At 39.5% G+C, this 24,763-nt stretch overlaps 1 protein-coding gene across 1 annotated transcript in view; it reads right to left on the reverse strand.

Annotated features, from left to right (window-relative positions):
• Positions 1 to 24,763, reverse strand: part of LOC121943375 (calsyntenin-2-like) — a 260,798-nt gene that overhangs the window by 41,230 nt on the left and 194,805 nt on the right. The window contains exons 6-8 of the mRNA XM_042486899.1: positions 9,691 to 9,876; positions 6,649 to 6,906; positions 4,653 to 4,774 (exon numbers count right to left, since the gene is read on the reverse strand). Of these exons, the coding sequence (XP_042342833.1) occupies positions 4,653 to 4,774; positions 6,649 to 6,906; positions 9,691 to 9,876 (566 nt within the window). The remainder of the gene's footprint in view (positions 1 to 4,652; positions 4,775 to 6,648; positions 6,907 to 9,690; positions 9,877 to 24,763) is intronic.

Here is a 24,763-nt window from a genome sequence, read left to right on the forward strand (position 1 = left end):
AGTCAATAAAAACCTCAGGCCATCTCTCTCAACAATGCACACAGCACAGATAGCAAGGCTTAAAATACCGAATCACACTGAGCACAATGGGTCTGGACACATAAAGCCAAATATTCTTTGCCTGTTATTAACAGATAGTACACTCGCTTTTTTAGCAGGTAAAACTAATATCTGCAACCATCTCTCTGCCTCCATTCCAGTCATTATGTAGCGACTTGCAATGCCTGATTGGATTGTATGAGAAATTAATTGGACTTCTGTGATAAACCAATGTAGGGAGAGGAGGAGATTCTTCTGAGGAAGAAGGGTTCTCTGGGCTGGAAGAATTCAGAAGTTCATTTTGTTTAAAATATATTAGCAGGTGAGGAAGAAGTGGCGAGGAGGCAAACGGAGATAGCAACTTAATGAAAGTTTCCTTTCATGCCCCGCGGTTTCAGAGACAACTATTAACAAGAGGGAGGGAGATGAGAGAAAGGACGTAAGAAAGAGAAAGAGACTCAGAAGGTGCTCAGGAAACTTTATAACTTTTAACAACTATTGTTCACCCTGTTTCATGCAGCCAGTAAAGTCTGTAGAAAGTTTCATCATGTAGAAGTAATAAAATAAATAAATTGAGATCAATTTAGACAAGGCCATAGAATTCACAAACTCTGTAAAGAATCTCTTTATTAATTTTAAAACTGTCACAATCCAGCCTAATCTGTCAATTTAATTTATGTGGTTGCAATGTGGCATATGAGGGGACCAATTTAAATGTGTGCAGAGATGTAATGTGTTTTATCATGAGTGAATTACACTTTATGACACTAGAATTACCACAAACAAACAAGCTCATCAAAGAGAAAATTACTCCCTCTAGCCTCTAAACAGCATTCAACCCTGCAGGTGCACGTTGCATTAGCTTGATTGTTTAACGGCACATAACAGGGAGAGGGAGCTGTTCTTTCACTGCAAAGTGACACATTGTAGAAATGTGAAAGGCTGACTGTAAAATGACTTTTAAAACATTTATCGCCCAGAAAAAAGAAAAGGAGAACACCTTTAGCAAAGTATTTCTTTGTGATGTGAAGCAGTGGGATTTAAGAGAGATGTCGCAATTTGATGTTTAAACAAGATTAGGAGTTGACAACAAGTTGTGATGCTGCACAGCAGTGCGTTAAGCTGAATGCTAATGTCACTGTATACTAACATACTCAAAATAACAATGCTGATGTATAATATTTACCATGTTAGCCATCTTAGTTTTGCAACGCCAGTAAGCAAACATTTGCTAATAAGCACTGAACACAAGGTACAGCTGAAGCTGATGCTTTGTTTTATAATACTGTATTGAATGCTCGATCCTTCAGTGTCATAATCTATCTTTAGCCATCTGACTGAGCAACTCTAAGGGATCTCAAATTACTAGCACAGACAAATAGTGCACAGGCCTATGAAACAGGAAGTCATCAAGGGTGCACCACTAACACTGACATTTTTCCTATAATTAGATTTTTTTCAAAAAAATCACAATATATCAGGTTACAGTATCATAATATATTGCAATGTAATGAATCATAACCCCTAAACCATGATACATATTGCACTGACAGATTCTTGCACTTCTAAAAGTTATGAAAATCTATTTAATTGCTGTTGAGAAATGTCACTAAAACAACAACAACAACAACAACAACAACAAAAAGTCTACCACATGGTGGCAATACAGGAAAAGTCAGATGGTCACCAAACTTATTAGGATTCATCCTTTGGGGACCATGCATGTCTGCACCAATTTTTGTACCATTCCATTCAGGGGATACTGAAATATTTCACTGGATACATGAGACTTTAACCTGTAGTAACCAGATGAAAAGTTATTGGATAACAAAGTCAGTCAGAATTATCCTCTGGGGACCATGATGTCAGCATGAAATGGCCACATAGTCCATCCAGTAGTTGTTCACATATTTCAGTCTGAAACAAAGTGGTTGACCAACTCACAGACCGAACTCTCCATCCCTCAAGTCATGCCGCTATGGTGGCTAGTAAAAAATCAAATGTTTACAGGGCTGTATCAAGGATTTTGGAAACACTGAGGTCATGAGTCTAAATTCCCCAAATGTAACCTTTACCCCACACTAAAAAACTCTCAAAAGACCAGACACCAAAAAGAACGTCTACAAACTATGTATATTTTACATTTTATAAATGACGATGTTTCCCCCACGTGAATATTTTCTCTAAATCTTAAGTTCTTAAATGTAAGTTTTATGTTTTTTCCATACTGCCAGAAACAAACTGATTTTCAAACTAGATTCTCAGTTCAATTTTAATTTGTGTAATGCAACTTTCTTTTTATCTTTGCAAAGAAGTCTTGAGAACAGGTCAAATACACACAATAAATATGTATTCTTGGGAACTGGCATTAATCCATAGAGATCAGTTTCCAAAAATACCACCAAGTTTTTTAAGTCTTCAGTGCAGCATGATGTTCATTTTGTAAATGATGGTCTCATTTGGAGTGAAACAGATGATAGGGCGGCCTGCTAAGGACACAGCTACCTTGTGATTAACAAACTGCTACCACAGCAACCAGACTGGGATCTCAGTCAGATCAAAAGCTCACTCCTCCACACTTCCACGCTCTGGTCCAAATAAGGTCACTTCTGGCCACTTTGGCAGTCACAGATGGTGATTGCCAAAATGCTGAACTTGAGGCTTCAAAACATTGTTCCACAAGCCTTATATAGACCGCAATGAGAACCCTGTACTAAAATCTCTCCAGATGACATCTCACGCATGTCATGTGTCATCAGGAAGCTGACGGATGACCTCTTTCATGCCCTCAACCCAATCAAGGTTAGAGATGCGTCAAATCAGCCCCTGGTGCTGCATCTGGAGGTCCAGGCTCAGCTGTGTGCCCCCCCCTTCCCTTAATCAAAGGGCCTGGTTTTGCAAGGGGAGGTGACTTGATGTTGAGGTGACCTGACTCTAAAAACAGCTTGCTTGATCAGCCGACAGCTATCCACACCCACACACACACACACACACACACACACACACACACACACACACACACACTCTTGGTGTGGACATGTTCCTGCCTTTGTTTGCTTTGCCTGTTTCTTCATGTATCACCTCAAAATATTTTGAAAATTCAATGATGCTTGCACTTAATGGATTAAGTGTTAAATAAGAATTGCTTGTAAAACTACTGACAAAATGACATACTTCAACCCACGGATCATTGAATTAAAGCAATGACATATTTTAGCTGTATTTTTCTAAAAAAAAAAAAAAAAAAAAATCCAGTCTTGCTTACCTATACCAACAATTCTGTACCCAAAGAAAAAGCCTCTCCAAACAATGTTCGTAATCATTCCAAATCTGATCCCATGTCAGGTAACACAGTGTTTTATCTCTGGAAATTGATTCCTGAGAGAAATGTTCATACCACATGCCATGCAATGGCTAAAGGGAGAAAGTTAAAAAAAAAAAAAAAAAACAGTTCTGGCTATAATAAAATATCAACAGGAAACACTTCATATCCATGGCAAATATTTATTGCAGGGTCACTAAATCCATTAAAAAAAACTACACGGTTATTAAGTAGAGTGAGATGAGAGTTTTCCAAATTAATCAGGGTTAATTAAAGTTTCGGGTTTTTTTCTGGATTACACATGCAAGTGCTTGAATGTACTGACAAACACACACAAAACCATGAATATATTATTGGCTCCTTATGGGCAAACAGTCAGTAAGAATCTGTGGACTCACTCCCTTATGAACCAGGGGTCAGAGTCAGACGTTTTGGGCTCAGGCCAAATTTAGGGGGGTGCCTGGCCATGCCGCCCCAGGGAGATTTTTATTTTTTTTATTTTATTTTTTTTTTTGCCATTGTGCCATTTGCAGTTTTTTGAGTTTTTCAAGCCATTTGAGATACTAGAGTTGCCAAGTAAAAAAATCATCCTGTATAGCCTACATCCTTTTTTGTATCTTTTTTTCTCCAACTACCTTCATAAATCATAACTATATATATATATAGTTATATGTACAGCCACCTAAAAAGAGGCAAAAATTGTCTGATGTAACTTTTTTTTAAAGTTATATGACTAGGAAGGAATTTGGCACAATAAGCATTACTCATCTTAAAACCTTTTCTTGGTATACTATGCTGGAATATTACAAAATAAATATTAAACTGACAAATCAGCCACATTTGAATCAATGCCATGACAAATTGGGCTACATTAATTGCAACTCAAGAATCCCCAACAATAACAAGTACATGTGGTCCTCAGTCCTCTTGTTTACTTAATTGTGTTAGATTTCTTAAGGGAATAGCATAATAGGATAAACAGCATGGGCATAAATTATCTGTATGATGCAAACAGGAAGCTATTTTCAAAACATAAAACATTTGGGACTGGAGCTCTGGAAGCTACCTCCTGCTCCACCTCCGTTATGAACTTTATGCCACACTCTGAATGTTCCTCAGGGTGTCTTCTAATATTATTGCAAAATACAGACCAACATGGATTAAGCAAAAAGAGGATGTTTAATACAGGTTTAATCCAGCCTAGAGACTTCATTCCTGCCTCTGAGTTTAGCCCAAAACACACAAGTTCCCCTGTCTGACACATACATCCCAAAGCATCCCCGTGTCGTACCTGCTCCAGTTTCCAGTGGAACTCGGCCGGTCTGAAGGTGTCCACCTGGGTGAAGTCTCTCCTCAGCAGGAACACCAGGCGACAATTGTGGACATACAGCGAGTAGTGATGCCGGTTCATCTCTGTGGGCGGAAGAGAGGGTGGGAGAAAGCACCAGGGACCAGATCATCACACCTACTCACTGTCATGGAAACCAGACATTTAGCTTTATGAGACCTCACTAAACTGGGGCAGCGGCACCGCTTTGAAGGGGGCCAACTTTGTCAAGGTCATGTCACATAATTTTTCACTGAGAAGTTCAAAACAAAATCATCCCTTTGAGCAAAGCATGCTATGATGTTTCTGAATTTGTTATGCTGGATCATTACAGGGCTCCAAACCTTCTTTGGTCTAACAGTATTTGAACAGACCTTTTCCCCAAATGTATCACTTACAAAATATAGTCTGTATAAAATAAGCCTAAACAAATGAGGAAGACAAAAACAAACAGCTAAACTATCACCATTATGATATCAATGTGGATAATAAGATATTAAGTTAAATTTCACTAGACGTGTTTATATATGTATACATTTTTCTAGGAACAATTATGCATAGTATCCATAATTACTGGCCTTTATTGCCTCAGTTGGTGTTTCCCAACCATTGTGTTTAGCTAGTGTATGATGTACAATGGCTACAATGTTAATTGGTGAATTGACCCCCAGACACACAGTGCCAAAATCATAAATCAGAGGTTTGATCAGTGCGTCATATCCGCTTGGTTGATTAACAATGACTACTCTCAAGATTTTTTTAATTTTAAACCATTTCAGAGACACAGCATCTAGATGAGCATTTAACTGACTGTGGGTAGTGTTATGGCCAAAAACCAACCAGGAGATAGTCCATCTCTCAATACTGTTTGACTTCTACTCAATGCACTCTAACCTGCTTATAGAACTCAGTCAGAAAAGCGTATATGATCCCACTAAATGAATTTTTCAAAAATAGGTAACAAATATGGAGTTTAATCTAAAATAAAGTTAGTCAGCTGTAGTTGTTTTCTTTGGGGACTACTTTCCGCTGCGGATTGATACACATCTGGTATTCTAACATTCTCATCCCAAGTCTTCACAAATTGCTACTTTGTCAGTGGACTTTCATGTCTATATATTATGCACTGGGCATTCTCCTCTGTCTGCTGTTGACGCTAGGATGTCAACAAAAGCACATGCACATGCTTAGGTTTATAAAAATTCATGGTTTGGCTCTACATATATTTGGTAAGTGAACACCAGGCTACCAGGTGAACATTCGGAGTTTGTTGGCCCATTCACCATCCAGGGGACTTTCCAGCTTATATTACATCATTACCTGTAGCGTTTCAACCAGACGCCATCCAGCGGTGAATCATACCACTACAACAGGTGCTGTTTGACTCCATTATAAACTGATGCCATCCATCTGTGCATCACCAGTTGACTAGCAGTGTGTCATAACACCACAAAAGGTTCCGTCCAGCCGCGTGACAAAGTGACATTTCCCGGCAGCGTATCATGCAGAAGGTGGCTTTTAGGATTTGTGTCTGATGCCGAAATCAATCACAAAGCAATGGTATATGCCTGCTACAAAATGAGAACGGGATGGGTATTCCAGTGAGCATTCACTGGAGCAGGATGGTGTATTTTTGTAGAATTAAACACAAATTTACTACAGTGCCCATGTTCATTATAATAAAGGAATTTGTCACCCAGTGCAACAATGTGGCTCACTGATGTGTTTTTATAGTTTCTGGGCAACAAGGAAACTCTCTGGAATGAAGGAAGAGGATATAACAGGCTTCAGCTACACAGACGATAGTGGGATCAACTCATTGTTATTGGCTTTTCATGGGATTTGTAGACAGTGAAAAAAATATATTGTAAAATATTGCCAGCTTTTTATAATTACTATATAATGTGATTCAATAAAATATAGTTTTTCAATATCAGTGTCAGTCCTTTCTCACACTCACCAGTCTTGTCGGAGTTACAGAGTAGTGTCTCCTTCTCGGCTCTGAGCCCAGGACTCGGTCCATGCTTCATCCAAGTTGCTATGGTGAACTGATCTGTCAGATTCTGGGGAACCACCCAGTCCGGGATTTTAGCCGCCTGATGTCCGTCAAACCTGAAGATTAAGTCACTGTCCCGGCCGCTGTCAGTCACCAGAGAAGCAGTCCAGTTGGTGGCAGTGCTGGGGGCAGGCAGAAGGTCAGTGCTGCCCGAGGAGGCCCCTGAGGTCATCGCCATGGGAACAAATAAGAGGTGTGACAGAAGATGTGTCAATAACAATCACTGCGGATATGCGGTGTATATTGGCCTAACCTTGGCTATGATTACTTATGAGTGAGGCAGATGGCAGGGCTTAATATGTAATCAATGGGCCGAGATGGATGGAGGATGTGGGTATTGATTCATGGCAAATGAAACTGACTTTCAAAAGGAAAGACATGTGAGTCACGGTTCTCAAACTCAGAATAAAGCTCAACACTAAAACATGCCTCTATGGTAACAGAGAGGACATATTGACCGAGTTCTACGGTGACACAAAGAGTAGACACAGGACAAGGACCTGATGAGAAAGATGAAGAATCAGCCAATCACATGAATGGTTTACAGCTGAGACATCCTGACACACCGATCACGACTGCGCCGCATTGAGCCATCCTATTTCCTCTCTCCTTTCACTTTTAAAAGCAACTTAATCATTCTGATGTTCTTATGAAGGCAACCAGGCCAAAACTTTAGTGCACTTGTTTGAAATGATCAGAATAAATTGGTGAAATGAAGATTCGTCAACTTTTTTTCTAAAAATCTGTGTGTGTACTACCTTTTTTACATTTGGGTATTTAATGTTGGAGCTATGAGCTTTGGTAAAGGCCTAGTCAAGTTTTCTTAAGTGGGATTGCATTTGCAATTCTCTGCTGTGTAGGGCTTTGAACAAAACAAATTTTTAATATCTAAAAAGTCCTGTCTAAACAAGTTAATATCATTTCGTGTATGTTACATTGAGAGTATTTTCACTGCTTTACCCTGTCTGACAGTGATTTCTAAAGCTGTTACATTGCAAAGCCAGACTCCATTGAGAAAAAACGTAATTAAACCCTTCGAAATGGTCCGCCATGGACTATATGGGTTTTTTTGCTTTTGTTTTGTCACTTCTTGAAATATCTTCAAATGCTTCATATCACTATAATCTGTAAGCTAATAGGTAATACAAGTAAATAAACCATAATAATTGATTAAAGTATTGAATTTGCATCATTAAAAATAAACACAAAAATTTGATGTTTTTTATTATTTTTAAATAAAACAAAATTAAAAAAAATAATAAATAAAACATAATTTTAAATAAAACAAAACAAACACACTGTTCTGGTATATATTTAAATGTAGAAACATAAAGAAAATATTTCTTAACACTTGACAAGTTATTCACACTATCCATTTCACTAAATTTTTGAGATATGCTCATTTTTATGAACAGAGTGCAAAGGTGTGATGGAGTCATTATTCTGCTGTTTGCTTTTTTTCCTTTTTATTTATTTTTTTCAAATAATTATCTTATATCTTTTTGCTAATTTCTTGCTATTTGGGGGGCATTTTTGCCTGTCACCCTCCCATGCTTTTGAAAGAAATACAGCCAATTTGGTCAAATATCAAAGGCATGCTTTCAAAGACCAGTAAGTACGACTTCATAATTCCCTTGACACAATAACATCATATAATAACTCCTCTCTTTATTTTCCAACTGTCACTTTGACAAACCTTTTTTTTTTGCATGTCTTTCACCTTGCTCCACAATTTCTCTGTCATGCCCTTGCCGATCTATCTCTGCTTTGCTGTGTGGCAGTGAAAAATGCATTTCGTGCGTTTAAACCACATTTATAAATAATTTGTAACAGCTTATGCATGGTAATAAATCAAAGCCAAACGGGAACCATGCTGTTCCGAGGAAAAATTGGCAATATCAAAATTCACCATGTCTCCCTTGTCCGACAAATAATTGCAACATGCATCTGTTCGTTTCTCCTAATAACACAGCGTTAGCACATTAATTGATGGTTTTCCCCCCGTCTGTAAAGCTCTGTTTTTCTCCACCTCATACTCATGCCAGTGTCGACGTTCTGACTCCAGTAATTAGATTCCCTCAGTAAATAAATACGCATCGACTTCTCCAGCACCCAGCTGCAGCCTTCTCTTTGCCCGATGTCTTTGTACATTATCTCAAATTGATTGTGCTTTAAAAAAGCAATTACAATTTATTCTATTCGCTATCAGATAACGATTATGAGGTGCCTGAAAAGGACTCTTTAGTGGTAAACCATGCATGGACCGGGAGCCAGGGGAGGCAGGGAGGGGACGTTATGCATTCAGATGAGCTGGAATGGGGCTTGTGAAGGCCGTTAGTCAAAGATGATGACTCCAGCCCCCCTGCTGGCACTGCAGTGTGGATGGGGAGGGGGGAGCGGGTAGGCTCGGCTGCTTTGTTGGAGCTCTGGGCACCGACACGGCAGCTCGGCTGCTCATCAGTCACCGAAGAGAGAGCGTGGCTGCATCTGAGGCAGCTAATGCCCTCGCTCTGTCACATCATTAGTGACACAGCTTTAAGTTGCTATTCTTGTGCCTTCATTTAGCACAGAGGTTTACCAGGGACACAAGCAGAGATAAGAAAGCAACATGGACCGGGAACTTTCAGATGTTGATTTAAAAAGGGCAGAGAGTGGTGCCTCCGGCCCTGTCTGACCCTGGTACTCTGACTGTGGATCCCACTGATGCTTTTAGCAGCAGCTTACTTCACATTCATTGCACTAACTTTCAGTTTGCCGCCTCAGTCAGGAGTCATCTTTGATCAGCCATCTACAGTATTTTCTACATATCCACCACGATCCTAATAGCCACAGGTCCAACTCTCATGTGATTTACTGCCAGAAGTGCACACTCAGTCTGAGCTGCTCATCATTCTGTTCACACATTGTGATATTCAAAACAAAAATGTCTTTGTTTGCAGAACCAACCACAGAGTTTCTGTAGGGATTTCTCCGAGTAGGTCTCACGATCGCAGCCTTTCCCGATGTGGCTGGTCTGCAGCTCCACCGTGGTCCTCACCGAGGACAGCGGCCCGCCACAAGTCTCCAGGTGCATTTTCGGAAACAGCTGCTTACTTCCTGTCCCTGGCTCATAGTCCACTCGCTTACTCCAATCTGGGAAAAGAAAAAAAAGATAGGGAGAGACAGTGTTATGGATGGCAGAGAGGATAGAATAAAGTGCAGTCTGTCATTGAAACACCAACCCTGCTGCCGATGATTATCTGAAATTATATCTGATTTTCACAAGTCCACTTGTTGCTTTTTGTTATTGCACTGTTTTTGGGGTTTTTTTCCACCTCATTTTGTCCACTTAGGCTACCATCAAAACAAGACTCCATTTCCAATTTTTCACTGTCACTGATATTTCTGGCATCACAACTCAATATCCTCCTGGCAGAATGTGCCCAGCTAATGAAATTTCTGCATTGTTGTTGGAGTGCAGTGCAGCGCCAGCATTAGCGGGAGTAGTCATTACGCTGTCACTGTCTGTCCTGTCAGTGTGCGAATTGCATTTTCTGTCCAGGCAGGCTATTATTTTGTGCAACAGTGATGTTTCTGCTTTTCCCTTAATTTTTCCTCAGCCTTTGTGTTGTGAATTGGTGATTGTCTACACAGTCTCTTTCCAGAGATAACAAGAGAATGAAGTGCAAAATTATATTGCTTGTTTTGTGTGTAGATGAGTTTTATTTACCAAGAGCTCATCTCAATCATTATCAGAGTTGTAAACTGCGTACCCAGCAAATGCTGTCAACACAGATTCCTAACATTTGCTCAGTCAAAACCTGTCAGTCCGTTTCTCCTGTTATACGCCAGCAACACTGCATCATCACTGTGCTAAACTCGTTCTTTATGAGCAAACCACCTGCATACCATACACACCAAATGAGTTCCTATCCAGCCATCCGTCTATCCATCTGTCTATCTATCGAGCTTTCCTAGGGAGGAGCTGGAGGCATGAAGCCGAGCTGACGGGAGAAGAAGAAAGCCAGTGTCTCTTTGTTGCTCACTAGCCTGTTAAATCTGCCATGTTCGCTTCCTCATACACTCACCACCTCATGCTCCAACACATACACACACTGCATCTGTTTTGTACTTGTTGTACCTCCTCGAGTCTGTGGGTGCTGTGGGCTGCTGCAGCACTGTTACTATGGGATTGTCAGCGGCTGTGATGAGAATAGGCACAAACAATGGTGCACGCTAAGCGAGAACAAAAACGCATGCTTGAGCACTAAACAAGGACACAAACATAAAAGGCTCTGCTGATTTATAAAATTCTGTATCTTTCTCTCACACACATTTCTTTTGCACACAATTACTGCATATATTGTATATGCCGCTATGTCCTCTTACTAGTTGATAATCTTGTATTGTACCTGATTCTGCAGTCCCTTTTGTAGATTCATGGCTTAAGGCTAATAAAGTATAGCTGGCTGGCGATTCAGGCACCAATTCTTAGAATCATTAGCAATGACTAAGGACCCACAATTACAGGGTAACTAAACTTCCTAACCTTTTTTAGTTGAAAAGTAATAAACAGTATATGGCTATTTAAATGTGTTGCTGATTGATTCAGGTCCAACAGTTAATATTTGAGTGCAAAGTATTATAATTCTACATGTAGTGTATAACTATGCAGGGTGACCGTCCTCAAAAGGTCGCTGCCATCACTTTTTGTGTGTGCTATGGGCAGGGAGGTGCTGTGGATCAAGAGGTGGCATGATTGGGTGACAAGGCGGGCCTTAACCTCCCTCCTAGCCCCGCTCATTTCTGAGACTTTAGTTAAATTCCAGGGAGGAAAGTGTTACTCTTAGTTACTCTTTAAAGCTCACAAAAATAGCAGACTACCAAAAGCTGGCTTTGTATGATGGAGAAAATAGCTAACCTTGATGTGAGTGATTTAAAAACATCCTGGTTACTTTTACAGCAAAGGTTTATCAGTTATTCTTCCATTGTCTCTTTTCTCCTTCCACCAATAGCCAAAGAGTACTGCAGGGATGATGTTTATTTTTTTGATAAGCTGGGTTTACATTACTTATTTTATACTATAAAAAGGGGGGTTGACATCAGGCTCAAAAGCTAGTGTACCAATCAGTGGAGCTGTCCACAAGTAGTGGGACAGGTGTATGGGTGGGAACTTGATGTGCAGACTCTGGCTCCAAATGATGTCACCAGCACAAGATGGCAGCAGCCCTATCCAGGATATTTTGGCTTCATTTTTATATAAGAGATGTGTTGTCTATCTGTTTATATAGTCTATGGTCTGCCAGAAAAAAACAAAAAGCAAACTGTATAACAGCAACTTGTTTTTTTTACTCCAGTTTTTGTATAAAACAAATGATATATCAAATAAGCTTGATACTGAACATATAGAAACGTGTTTTATCCTCTAATGTAACTCTCTACAAGAGAAGTGAAGATTGCATTTCCAAAAAATGTTGCACTACTGCTTTAAGCAATACAGCATTTTCCCTGTAAAATCACATGTAACATCACATCACGTATGTAAACTGCAGAGCAGATTTCAGAAGAAGCTTCAGTTTTCTCACTAATATCTCTGTTGTAGTTGTTGTAACACAGCAAAGATGACTCGATACTAAAAGGCTGCAAACTCCTTCAGAGTGAGTTATGTGTTTGCTGAATTGGTTTTCTGGCCTTTGTTTTTGCTTTGCCATGCTGAGTGAAGGAATGACGCTGCACCTTTTTAGATTTAGGTTGCTGTGAGGGCGTAGCAGATGCTGTGGTAATAGCATACTCTGTTGACAACTGGGAGTCAAATAACCTGTCGAGGACTTGGCTTTAACACTGCCAAGCTGCTTCCACACATAAAGAGGGAGGGGAGGACAGGGCACACCCTGGTAAAGGATGCATGAGGAGTAAGAGAATGTGGAAGGATATAAGAGAAGTAATGGGTTGAGGATGTAATGTGCATATGTGAGGAAGGGTTGGGTTGCGTTTGGAAGTGGGAGATTAAGGTTTATGGGTTAGAGAGCATTGGACAAACATGAGGGATAAGGGAAAGTGCTGACTGAGGTGGTTTCACTCTCATCATCCCTTAATAGTTTTTAAGCACATGGAGTAAACGCCTGTAGGCAATTTGACAGAGGGGGTAGTGACCAGCGTCCTCTCACTAATCCTGGTACCTTCTGATATTTTAAAGCATAAAAGGTCATCTGCTACCAAAGAGCAGAGCACGCAAATTATATTCATACTCTGGCTGGGCAGCTGTCTTTTTTTGTGTCGCTCTCAGGATGGCAATCATGGTTGACTGGTCAGTTAACCAGTTTGGTCCTCATGAAAATATCCCAGCATTTTTTTTCAACATATTGGCATTCAATTTTGAATGAAATACATTCATGCACCCAAGAGGGCAAATCCAAATGATACACAGCACCACAATCTGGTTAGTGTTGTCAATTTTTCATTGTAATACCTCCACATCTATAAGATAAACTGGCCCAAAAATATTCATGTTTCCCACAGGATGCATCCTAATGATTTTGTGATCCTATGACTTTTCTTTCAGCAGCAGACTGAAATTATTTGGTTTAGACTGAAATGTCTTGGCAACATGGATTGTTATGAAATTTCATACAGAAGTTCATGCTCCCTACAGTGTGGATTTTAAAAAGTTTGATAACCCACTAACTTTCATTTAGAGCTATCATCATGCAAATATTTTACTTGTCCAAATGATCCAATTTTAAATGGTGGTTTTTACTAAATATCTGCAATACTAATGGCATTCCTATCAACCTCAGGCTGATAACTAGCATGGTTCGAGCAAGCTAAAATGCTAAATGAAGTTGGTAAACCTGGTTAACATTACCTGCAGAACATCAGCATGTTAACACTTTAATCGTGAGTGTTAGGATTTATCTCATTACAGCCTCACAAAGTCACTGTAGTGTGAGTCATGGATGGAGTACAGGCCCAAGGGCCAAAGGCGACAGGGCCCCCCTCGCCTATCTGCAAAACTGCTATTATTATAGCATACCGACCACAAAATTCTCAAAATTACTACAAAGAGACTCAAGATAACCACAAAGAGACAAAATCAACAGAAAACCCCCCAAAATAAATTAACCTCAAACAGACTCCAAGCGATAGCAGAGACACAAAACCAAAAGACTAGGAGAGTATTATAAATGGCAGCTATTATAGCAGTGTGTAAGAAGACACAATGCATAATTATAGAACTCTTTAAAATTCCCTATTTGTGCATTTTTATCAAAAATGTTGCCACTTTTTTTTTTTACATTTTTTTTTATCTGCTGCCATAGACTGTCTTGAATGCCACAACTTGTGATACCGCACTGATGCTCATTACACACAAAGGTGTACTGTAAAACACTGGGTTATTGGCCCATGAGTGACCTCACTAAGACAGAAGCTAATGATGAATGTTAACAGAAGTGTTCAAGTGCATCACCCTCAAATATAATGAGGAATGGGCTCACTGGTGGAGACACAAATGAGCTAAGAGGAGCATGGGAGTAGCACATCGTGAAAACATATCGCAAGACAAAGTACATTAGCAGATGTTCTCTCACACCAAAAGACACATTTCTTTTTAAGAAACATCTCCCCTCCATGCTAAGGTCTGAGGTGGGGGGTGTTGAAACAGTGTGCAACTACTGAAGTAGACATATAAGCTTTTAAGGAAAAGACAAGAAAATGAACAGAGATACACTCTCACCACAAAGCAAAAACAGTTTACTCTTCATTTCATTGCCTCTGTTTAGATAAGACCCATACAAATAGCTTCATACCACTGATAAATATTTGGCAGGCGGCATTTATCTTTAATAATGGGAAACACTGCAGCAGTGAAATGAAAAACGGTCATTTGCCAAAAACCTACTGGACTGCACTGAGGTGTGTTTACGGTGACAAAAGAAAGAAACACATCTCTTTCTTGAATCTGTGCCCTTTTTAAATGCTTCACAATGGCACCCACTTCAATGCTTTGAAACACCAAATCTTAAACATAATCCTTCTCCATGCCAAAGGTTTTAATCACCAATGCGCTCCTTTCACAGGTGGTTTTAAACTAATTTAATACCAAATACTTTCCAAAGAAACCTTAAGTCAGTTCATGAAATAATATGACCTCTTGCTCTACAATATTGATACTCTGACACATGTTTTGATACTTTGTCACCGAGGAAGATTGTAACTTTCCTGAGCCATTTAAAATGAAATAAAGGCATTGAGAGATTGACATAATAATTTTCATCTGACATTGTAATGACCGCATAGTGTTTAAGTCTCTATGTGGGATTTTTAAAAAAGCTCAAACTGACAAGCACAAACTTTCTATAACAAGGTGAATAAATGCAGGATAAGGTTGATTTTTGCCAAGTTGTAATATAACCATATGCATTTACCCAAATGCTGTACATAATAGTAACTTCTGCGTTTTCCAACCTGGATCCTATTTTCCCGTTTTATTTTGTCTATGTGACTAACAGAAACAACTTTTGAATTGGTTCAGTATTGAGCAAGACCATCTGCAGTGGGGTTAAAGGCTACAATGCAGTTCTTTGCAGTCGATAAGCACCATCAATTTTGCCACTGATGGGCTCAGATTGCTATTATAAGTGTCTGACAACATTATGGGAAGGATCCTTACAGATATCGACCTTTTAGCAAAAGAGTAGGGTTCTTTATGTTTTCACTCTTCGATCACTTCACCTTCACTCTTATTTCACTCTTCCAAGTGACCCTTCCAAGGGTCCAAGTTGAAAAGTACCAAAGTTACCCTTTAAAGGTATACTATGCAGGAACAGAAAAACGTAATCCCAGTCAACCATCACTTTTGACCCACTACAGATGTGTATTGGTGTATTTTTCTCCGGACACTCTCACATTTATTCCAGTACATTCTGTTTTACTATACCACATTATGTGACTACTGCTACTACTGTAGTCCTTGTTGATACTATATTATATATAGTATATTCTGCTGATAACAAAAGACTTTGAATGCAGGACCTTTACCCAGAGCAGAGTGCCCTTCCAGTGTGCAGAATTGCTAGTTTTAGAAATAGATCTGATTAATTCCTCTGCTGCTGAATTCTCAGTCTTACATTGTTACAGTGACATTTTCTTTATCATTACTGCAAATCTTGCATACTGTCAAATACAATTTTGAGCAAGGTCAACATTTTGTGATAGTATGTGAGTTAACCTTTGAAATCCAGTCCAATTCACCATCTCTACAGACAGGTTTGTACCTTTTTGTTTCAGTCAACTGAAACCATCACATATGTTATACACTGCCATTCTGAGCAAGGCTTTCTACATGCACGTTCAACCTTCATAAAATGGTTTATTTCAAGTCTGCCTGTGTATGAAGCAGTGGTTTCTGTAATCTTTCAGAGCCATTACTAAGCTGCATTTGTGTCCCTGATTAATAATTTAGTCCTATTTAAGAGTCTCTGATGGACTCTGCTGCTACTGATGCTATCCCCCACAGGTGCAGCATGAGCTCCCAAATACACCTACTGAGCAAACAGGGCCAACACATTTACACTTTTAGACATGCGTCCAAAAATCACACAGAAAGCACTTGCACTATGTGATTTGGATGCCTACATACAGACACACAGAACTACAGACACATTCAGTGCACATGCACTCAGTACTGATACACAGGCACAGTAAAATACAGACTCGCGCTAAAGCCCAACTGTCTTAAAAGCAGTGTGGGTTTAATAGGAAGCTATTTGGTCTCTATTGAGTAGTGTGCTCGCCTGCAGTACACTGCACAGAACTCTCACAGCAGACCCTAGAGTTTCTCTCTGAGAAGGTGAGAGGAAGAAGAGAAGCAGAGGAAGCAAGGCAGACATGACAATAACTGTGTGGAAGAAGAAACTCAGGGCTTTGATCTTTAACCAAAAAAGCAACAACAACATAAAAACATGTATGTATGCAAGCAAAAGTCAGCTGTTTTTTTTTTTTTTTTTAAATGTTTCATAGTAACCTGTGTATGAAAAGACCAGCCCGTTTTCATTCTGAAGTTGTCAAATACCTCCACTTTTGTAGTGCTTTGATGCCAAAAGCCAATTTTAGCATCTACATGACTGGATGTCATCTGAGAACACTGCCAGATAGAATCATTTGCGGTGTCATTACATGCTGGTGGACAGCTGGACAGTATGATGCGCAGACGGTCAGCGTCGATTGAGAATGTGACCAGAAGGAACCTGCCATGTCCGCATGACACAGTGCTGGAGAGCGTCAGGTTGAAATAATGCTGGTAATGACATAATATAAGCAGCACAAAGGTCCCTATATGGTGGGCCAGATGTGCTGTGGATGGGTCTAACAAACCCTAGACTTTCATGCAGGAGTTTGGTGTTCGCTTCTTGTCTGAATGAAGTTTTTTTGTTTTGTTTTGTTTTTCTGCACCTTATTATGTGCCTCTTTTGCCCAAACTTAACCACCTGTGCCAACGTGCATTTTTTCGATGTCCTGGCATTAGTTTTCATGCTCTTTTGTATGCTAAATATAACCAAATGCGGCGTAATCCTACCATGTGCATATGTTGGCATCAGGGTAGAGCATCCCAGGATGTCAACAACAGACATAGAAGGATACCTAGAGTGTAATATGAGATGCGGAAGTCAAATGCAAAGCAGCAATATGTGACAATATGGGATGAGAACATGTTGGTGTAAGAACATTATCAATATCAGAAGTGAATTAATAACCACGGATACATAATGTCAAACGAGACAAAGAACTGCTTAGGTTGTCAGTATGGACTTCATAACTGTTTTAAAATGCAAAATAATGGAATTGAAATCATGTTATTTAAAATGTGATTAATTGCGATTAACTATTGAATTTCTGAGTTAATCCCAATTTTAAAAAAATATTAGTTTGACAACCCTTATCCCTTTAAGACTACAATTCCTACAGTTATACTCAGAATACCAATTGACTAACCTGTACACAATGCAAAAACAAAGAAATATGCAAATCAGGAGGGAAACTTTTGTTGCATTTTCTAAAACTTTCTTTGCAGTGAAGGTATTTTGTCTTTCCGCTAGATTGAGACTCACCAGCTCATGCAACATTGCCACGCAGGTGTTCTGTTTGCTTGCAGACATTTAGACACACATATAGTGTCCAGTTACAGTCCATAGACATATCCACTGCTGTGCATGTACCTACATACAGCTGAGGTAAGTTTCCAACCTCTTCTTTAAAATGAAGGGTGTGAAAAGCAGAGAGTGAGACACGGTGAGGAAGGGAAGATGGATAGAGGTGCTTAAGAAAATGATGCATCATCACACTTTCACGCTGTTCCCCGTCTCTCGAGGGAAGGGAAGAATGTGTGTGTGTGTGTGTGTGTGTGTGTGTGTGTGTGTGTGTGCAAGTTGTCAGGAAGTTCTTGCATGCTTTGAAAGTGTATGTAGATGTGTGTAGGATGATGGTTATGTGAACATATTGTGTGTGCGTGTGTATGTGCATGTAAAAATGCTGACACTATGTTCAAGTAGTCAGAGGGGGTCGTCATTACTCGTCCCAGCCATCAGTGGAAGAGCCAATTTCCATTTTAAAGAACACTCTGCTCCACTTCCCCTTCCTTTCCTTTGCTCTCCACCTCTGTCCTCCTCCATCTCCCTCCTCCAGTGAGTGCCATCTTCCTGATTTCTCCTCTCCTTTCCTGGTCGCCCTTCTCCCTGTCTCTCTCTCATACCCTACAATGCCCCAAAGCATTCATTTTAATGCGTTCATGCATGCTCTTTGTGTGCAACACAAGATACTTTTATTTTTTTACTTTCTTGAGTGCATTGAGAGCACTTACTTGTTTTGATGGTGCACAAGGCTTGGGACAAGTAAAACGAGGGGCTTTTAAAGTGGTTGTGAAAAAAAGAAAAGTCAAAAAACTGAACAACAAAATGAAGAGTGGTGAAGAGTAAATAATATAATCTATTTATCTAGATGGAAGATGCATTGTTCTTTTTGAGGAGTGGCTCTTATGGACAGAAAGACGACTCCAAACTAGTGTGATTGATGCTCCATACTTTTTGCTATAAGTATGTCATATCAACTCAGAGGGTTCATGTCAATACATCACTGCTATCTACAGCTTGTTTCTTCTGATCTTAAATGGACAAAAATGAGTTTATCATAATGTCTTGCTGCCATGAAGAAAATAAATTGACAAAGAAAAACTTGTGAGAATCATCCCTTGATACCAGAATCAGAAACAGAGCGGGAGCTGCATAATCAGCCAAGATGTGTCCCCATTCCATACTGTATAACCATTCTCAGCAGCTTTTGAATATGTGGTGTCTTTCCCTAAAATGTAATCAGCATAATGCATATTAAAAATGATTGGATTTTTGATGAACACCACATTCCCACATTGTAACACATAAAGGTAGTGGAGGCTCTACTCAAGGCTGTAAATTAAAATAGCAGAAGAATTAAATTTGTGGTGGCATTTATAAGAAGCAATTTGATTGAATAGTGCACATATGATATATTACCTGGTAGAATAACAGAGTCAAAGTTTTTTGATTTCTTGTATACTAACTGCAAAACTGTGTACTATTAAGATTTCTAGTTTTAAGTAGTTAGCACAGTATGTGATATGGAATTGGGTCACCGTCAAAATGTTAGAAGATGAAAGTGTGAAAAAGAAAGTGTGAAAAATGCCATTTGAAAACATTTACACATGAATTTGAAAGAGGTTTTATCTGGGTTAGATTAAAGATTATTGATTTCAAGTGTTTCATATCCCTGAAAGGACAGTTTAAAAAGAGAAGTACAAAAAAAAAATTGTGCAAGAATCTGCAAAGCCAATTGGGCTTGAACAATATGCTCACCTCCTGATTGCATACATCACAATATGTGGATATTGATTTGATCTGTAATATAATTTTCAAGTATTGCAATTTGATATTATGATCTATTGCACTTTTTGTGTACTTTTTTTTTAACACTAGACCATCAGAAAATGTTTCAATTCACACTTCTACAGAGTGTAAATCATTAGGCAGCTTTCATAAGACAATGCACATCAAATGCCAGTCAGCTTTTATAACTTTTATTATAGCTACAACATTACAGTGCAAAGAAATAAGGGACATTTACCAAGAAAAGCTTCTTTTATTTAAATAAATGATTCAAGTGAAGCACTTTGTGACCTTGCTTTGTGGGAGGTGCTATATTAAAGTCACATTAACTTACCTGGTAAAATGAACATGTACAATTGAATGACTTAAGAAAAGTATTTCTGAAGTAAAATTAAACTGCCAGAGTTAGCTGTCCCTGCAGTTTTTTCCATACACTGATTATTTGGATTATTTGTGGTGGCTGCCACACTATCAACATTGACCGTCACAAATTTATTTTCTAGTATTTAAAATTGCTAAAATCTTACTCTATTGCATGCTCCATTTGCTCACCCCCTTGCCCTGCTCTCTCTCTCTCTGGTTATCAAAACACAAATGAGACAAGAACTAGCTAGCTCATGCACCTTGCAGTCCCTCTGCCTAACTCCTCACCACTAGCAGACATTTTGCTAGTAAGATAGCAGGCAAAAGGTCCAGAAGACAGACTTTCAGTAATAGCTGTAGAAACTTTAAATTAGCCAGCAAAATCTGTGTAACAGCAGCAACAGAAAGTTTGCTAATCTGCCGAGTAGTTTGAGCTATCTGATATCAAGTTACTGTTCTAGAGGGTGAAAGTCTGTGTGTTCACACCCGCCACCATTTGTACCTGCTCCGGCTTTGCTTTACTGGAAACTGATGTGACGTCATGTTACCTGTAGATCATCACAATGAAAGCGGCAATGCATTTGCATTTTAGTGATTGAGGTATTTTAAAAAATCTATAATACAATCTATTTGAAAAATAATCATCTGACTTAAATTAATCATTTTCCTCAACCCTAATATTCCAATTTATATGTTATTAAAAGTTTTTTTTCCCTATAAAACAAGCTTGAAACCATCATAAATATGATCAATATCACCTGTCAGCACTGTCTGTTCTGTGTGGTACCTGAGGTGACAGAAACTATTACACTAGTTTTTTCTAAAAGTCTCTAATGGGATAATTTCTAATGAAATTGCACTTTTTCTCATTCTGCTGGATTCCGTGGAAAGCCTCCTAAAAGACCCCAATTTCATGTCTAGTGTAACTCTAATTCTTTTGCCCCCTTCGCGGATTGAGTGAAAATGACAATTTAATCCTGGGTGTTTAGAGTGGAGACACTGAATTGGCAAAAGTGAGCCAAAAAGTGTTTTTCTGAGGCCCTCCACCTTCTCTTTTTGCCGCCTTGATTTTCATCCTGCTCATGATGGCAGCAGACTAAGCGGACTACTCGAGACAGCCCACGTCCTCTATCTTCTCAAGGGGGATCCCGAGGGAATCCGAGGCTAGTTGGGATATTCGCTGTAATCCCTGCAGCATGTCAGCCCCCGGGGTCTGCTCTTCCCACGGGGAGGTTTTCCAGCATGTTGCTCTTTAGTCACTATCCAAAGCTCATCGCCATGGGTGAGGGCCGGAACATAACTGTAGATCGACTGGTAAACTGACATCACAGCTGTCCGATATATGTCTACATGATTGCAGCACATGCCTGACAAGACACTAACACTTTAAGTCTTTCCCTTGGGCAAGACCTTTACCCTAGTATTTTTTTATCTTTCTCTATAACTCCTCTGCTTTTTTTCTCTCCCATTCAGTCACTCCCTGCTGTTATATCCCTCTCACATCTCCCTCCCCTTCACTCTTTTTGTCTTTATAATCATGATCGCTCAATGTCGCCTTGACACTTCACTCTCACTATAAAAGAAACTCCAATCTCAACAGGCAGAGAGACAAGGACTGGAGTGTAATCACTTTTACATAGGTGTGTGTTAGTGTGCATCATCAAGCGTTTATGCTATGTCTATTTCCTGTTGTGCATGCTTTGCTGCGTACATCCATGTGTCAAAGAGGTTTGATTTTCTTAGCAGGTGCATGAGATTTTTCTTACCCCGTCTTCTACACGTCACCTTACAAAAATACACACACACCGACACACGCTTCCTTTTTATCCGGCTGTTACTCTCATTGACACAATAAGGTGAAATCATGCTGTCAGGCCCTTCTCTATCTTTTTACCCCTGCCACCATTCATCCATCCCTCCTGCCTGACACCAGGGAGGAAGGCAAGGAGGGTTCACATAAGTTGATCCCTGTGACAGCGTGTGTGTGTGTGTGTGCGCGCGTGCTTGTGTGTGCTTGTGTGTATGTGTGTGTGTTATGGCATAATGCAATAACAGTGAAAAGTGGAGCAAGAGGAGAATCTAGTGACTGATTTACACAGAAGACTAGTAGATTCCCACTTCAAACTGGATCAGAGAAGAAAGACAGGTGGAGAAAATGAAAGAAACATGAACACTGGGCAACCTGATAAGCCAGGTGGAGAGATGAGAGGAAAGAAAACTAAAGGGGACAAAGTAAGAAATAATCAAGCCAACAAAGGGAAGAAGAAAGAAGAACAAGAACAAAGAACAAAGTAGGGGGGTGTGTGTGGGGGGGGGGGGGGGTGTGCAGGGCACAGACAAACAGGCAAAAGGCAAAAAAAGGAAACAGCGAAAGTAATAAGGGAAAACAAGCTAATACCAGTGAGGGAATGAAAAGTGCTAAAGCAGCAGCCAGACAGACTTAGTCTGAGATTAGAGAGGAGAGGAAGCAAGAAAGGGTTGGAGGTAGGAGGTTGGAGGAAAATGGGAAAGGGAAGTGCCGAGCCATTTATTTTTCTTCTTCCTCCCTTTAATTCATCCTCTTCCTACTCTTATCAGAGATCAGGACCATTGGCTGCCACACACACACACACACACACACACACACACACACACACAACACACACACACACACACACACACACACACACACACACACACACACACACACACACACACACACACACACACACACACACACACACACACACAAGCACACAGGAGAGTGGAGCAGAAAATGCAGCTCTCCGCCTCAAAGAGAGAAAATGCCTGAGAGGCTGTGTTGATTTCAGATACTCTACCGGAGGTTTGGCTCTCAACTTTCCACCAACTTTACTGCTAACACGCTGCACTCTGTCACTGAGTCTCTGACACCCTTTTAAGAAACTACCACTGGATCATATCTTAAAAGCCATATTAGCTTGCAAGTTTTGTTTCTGTCGTTCTCTCACGATGCACAGCTATCTAAAGCTAGCTGATTTAACTTGCAGAAGACAAAATAAGAAAATCTTTATCTTACAAAGTAAAAATCATAAGTAACAAAATGCAGGCTTGCTCAATACTCCAAGGTTTAGCTACTACAGCATTACTTGGTCTGATATGACCAGTAACTTATGGTGGCTCATATGAGCAGACAGCTTTAGAGATGGGTGATGCATATTACTGAGTCAGTTGAGTCTGCTAACTCTGATTACCTTACTCTACTCTACTATACTATAATTCTTTCCTTTGTATTATTAATTTGGCATTGATGAAAGTTTAAGATTTGTCAGACCTTTCCAGAACGAGAAAAAAAGCAGAAGAGGGTGCTTACATGGATGTAAACCATACAGATTGTGGGTAGATGGATGGATATAACTGTGTCAATTCTGCAACCCAGATGATAAATTGGCATTATGCATTTCTGGACTCATGGATGTGTTATATTTGCAAAGTATTATGAAGCCGATATGTTGAAACTTCAAAGACACTGTGGTTAATGGGCAGTTAGGTTTAAGTGCAAAAAACACTTAGTTGTGTTTAGAAAAAGATCGTGTTTTGGCCTAAAATACCTCCTTTTCAGCTCAGCAGGAAACCCACCAATGTCTCAGTAAAAAACAACTGCTTTTCATCACGCTACCCCGTTGGAAAAACAGTGACCTTTCATTGATAGAAGACTCCCATTTGGTGGCTAAAAAAGCCACCGGAAACACAGATGACTCGCAAAAGAACAACCCTTTTTTTAATCTCGAACAATGGTCTGCAGCTTGGCAAGCATCTAATAAGTATAATTTAGTATTCATTTTAGAAACACTAATATGATATGTATGGAACGTACAAATGTAACATATTAATGGTTTGCTGAAATGTACAATACCAACTTTTTCTTCTGGCAACTGGACTGACTAGGAAAAAAGATTAAACTTTTTATCAGAACTGTGCAACAGTGAAGTTAAGTCAAGTTTCTTTTTTATGTGTCTCTGTCCTCTAAAAAGTGCTCTTGGTTTACTTTCTCCCTCTGATATTTGCGTTAATTAAAACAAGTACTTCCACTTGTGTTAATTGGTCATTCTTTACAACAGCCTGTGACAGCCTGTTCTTTGCTCTCAATGTTCGTATCAAACTAAAGAGAGCAACAGCTGTTAAGTTAAATAGCCCGTGTGTAGAAGTAAATCGCAGCATCCATCTCTCTCCATGCCTCTGCATCTTAATCCTCACTTCAAGACTGAGGTTCCTTAATGTGCATTCAGCAATTCCAAGGGGAAACCAACTTACGGAAAAATCTTCCTGATTCTGACTGTAAAAAAACAATTTTTTAGGGTGTTACGGCTGTCAATGTAATGTTTTATGGATTATTGGCATGGTTTATTTTCTATACAATAAAAGCATTTCTTTTATATATTTACCCAGCAATATAGCAGCACAGCCTCCACCATAAGGGATTGGCATTCTCTATTTCTGCAAACCACAGATATGTAACATTGTTTATTTCATATGTATGACACAGATCAGAGAAGAGCAGATGTTTCTAACCAGAGTTTGCAATGTCAGACCTAACCAAGTGGTTTTTGTGCCTAACCTGACCACACATCAACCACAACATTGTCACATAAATAATCATAAATTTGAAAATTTAAAAGTAAACTTTCAACATATCTGCTACATATCAATCCATCCATTTTCATCCATTTATTCGGGGTCAGGTTGAGGGACAGCAAGTTGAGAAAAGTGTTCCAGATCCCTCTCCCCAGCAACAGTGTGGGATC

This window comes from Plectropomus leopardus, chromosome 5 (genome assembly GCF_008729295.1).
Source record: "Plectropomus leopardus isolate mb chromosome 5, YSFRI_Pleo_2.0, whole genome shotgun sequence".
In the NCBI taxonomy this organism is placed as follows: domain Eukaryota; kingdom Metazoa; phylum Chordata; class Actinopteri; order Perciformes; family Serranidae; genus Plectropomus; species Plectropomus leopardus.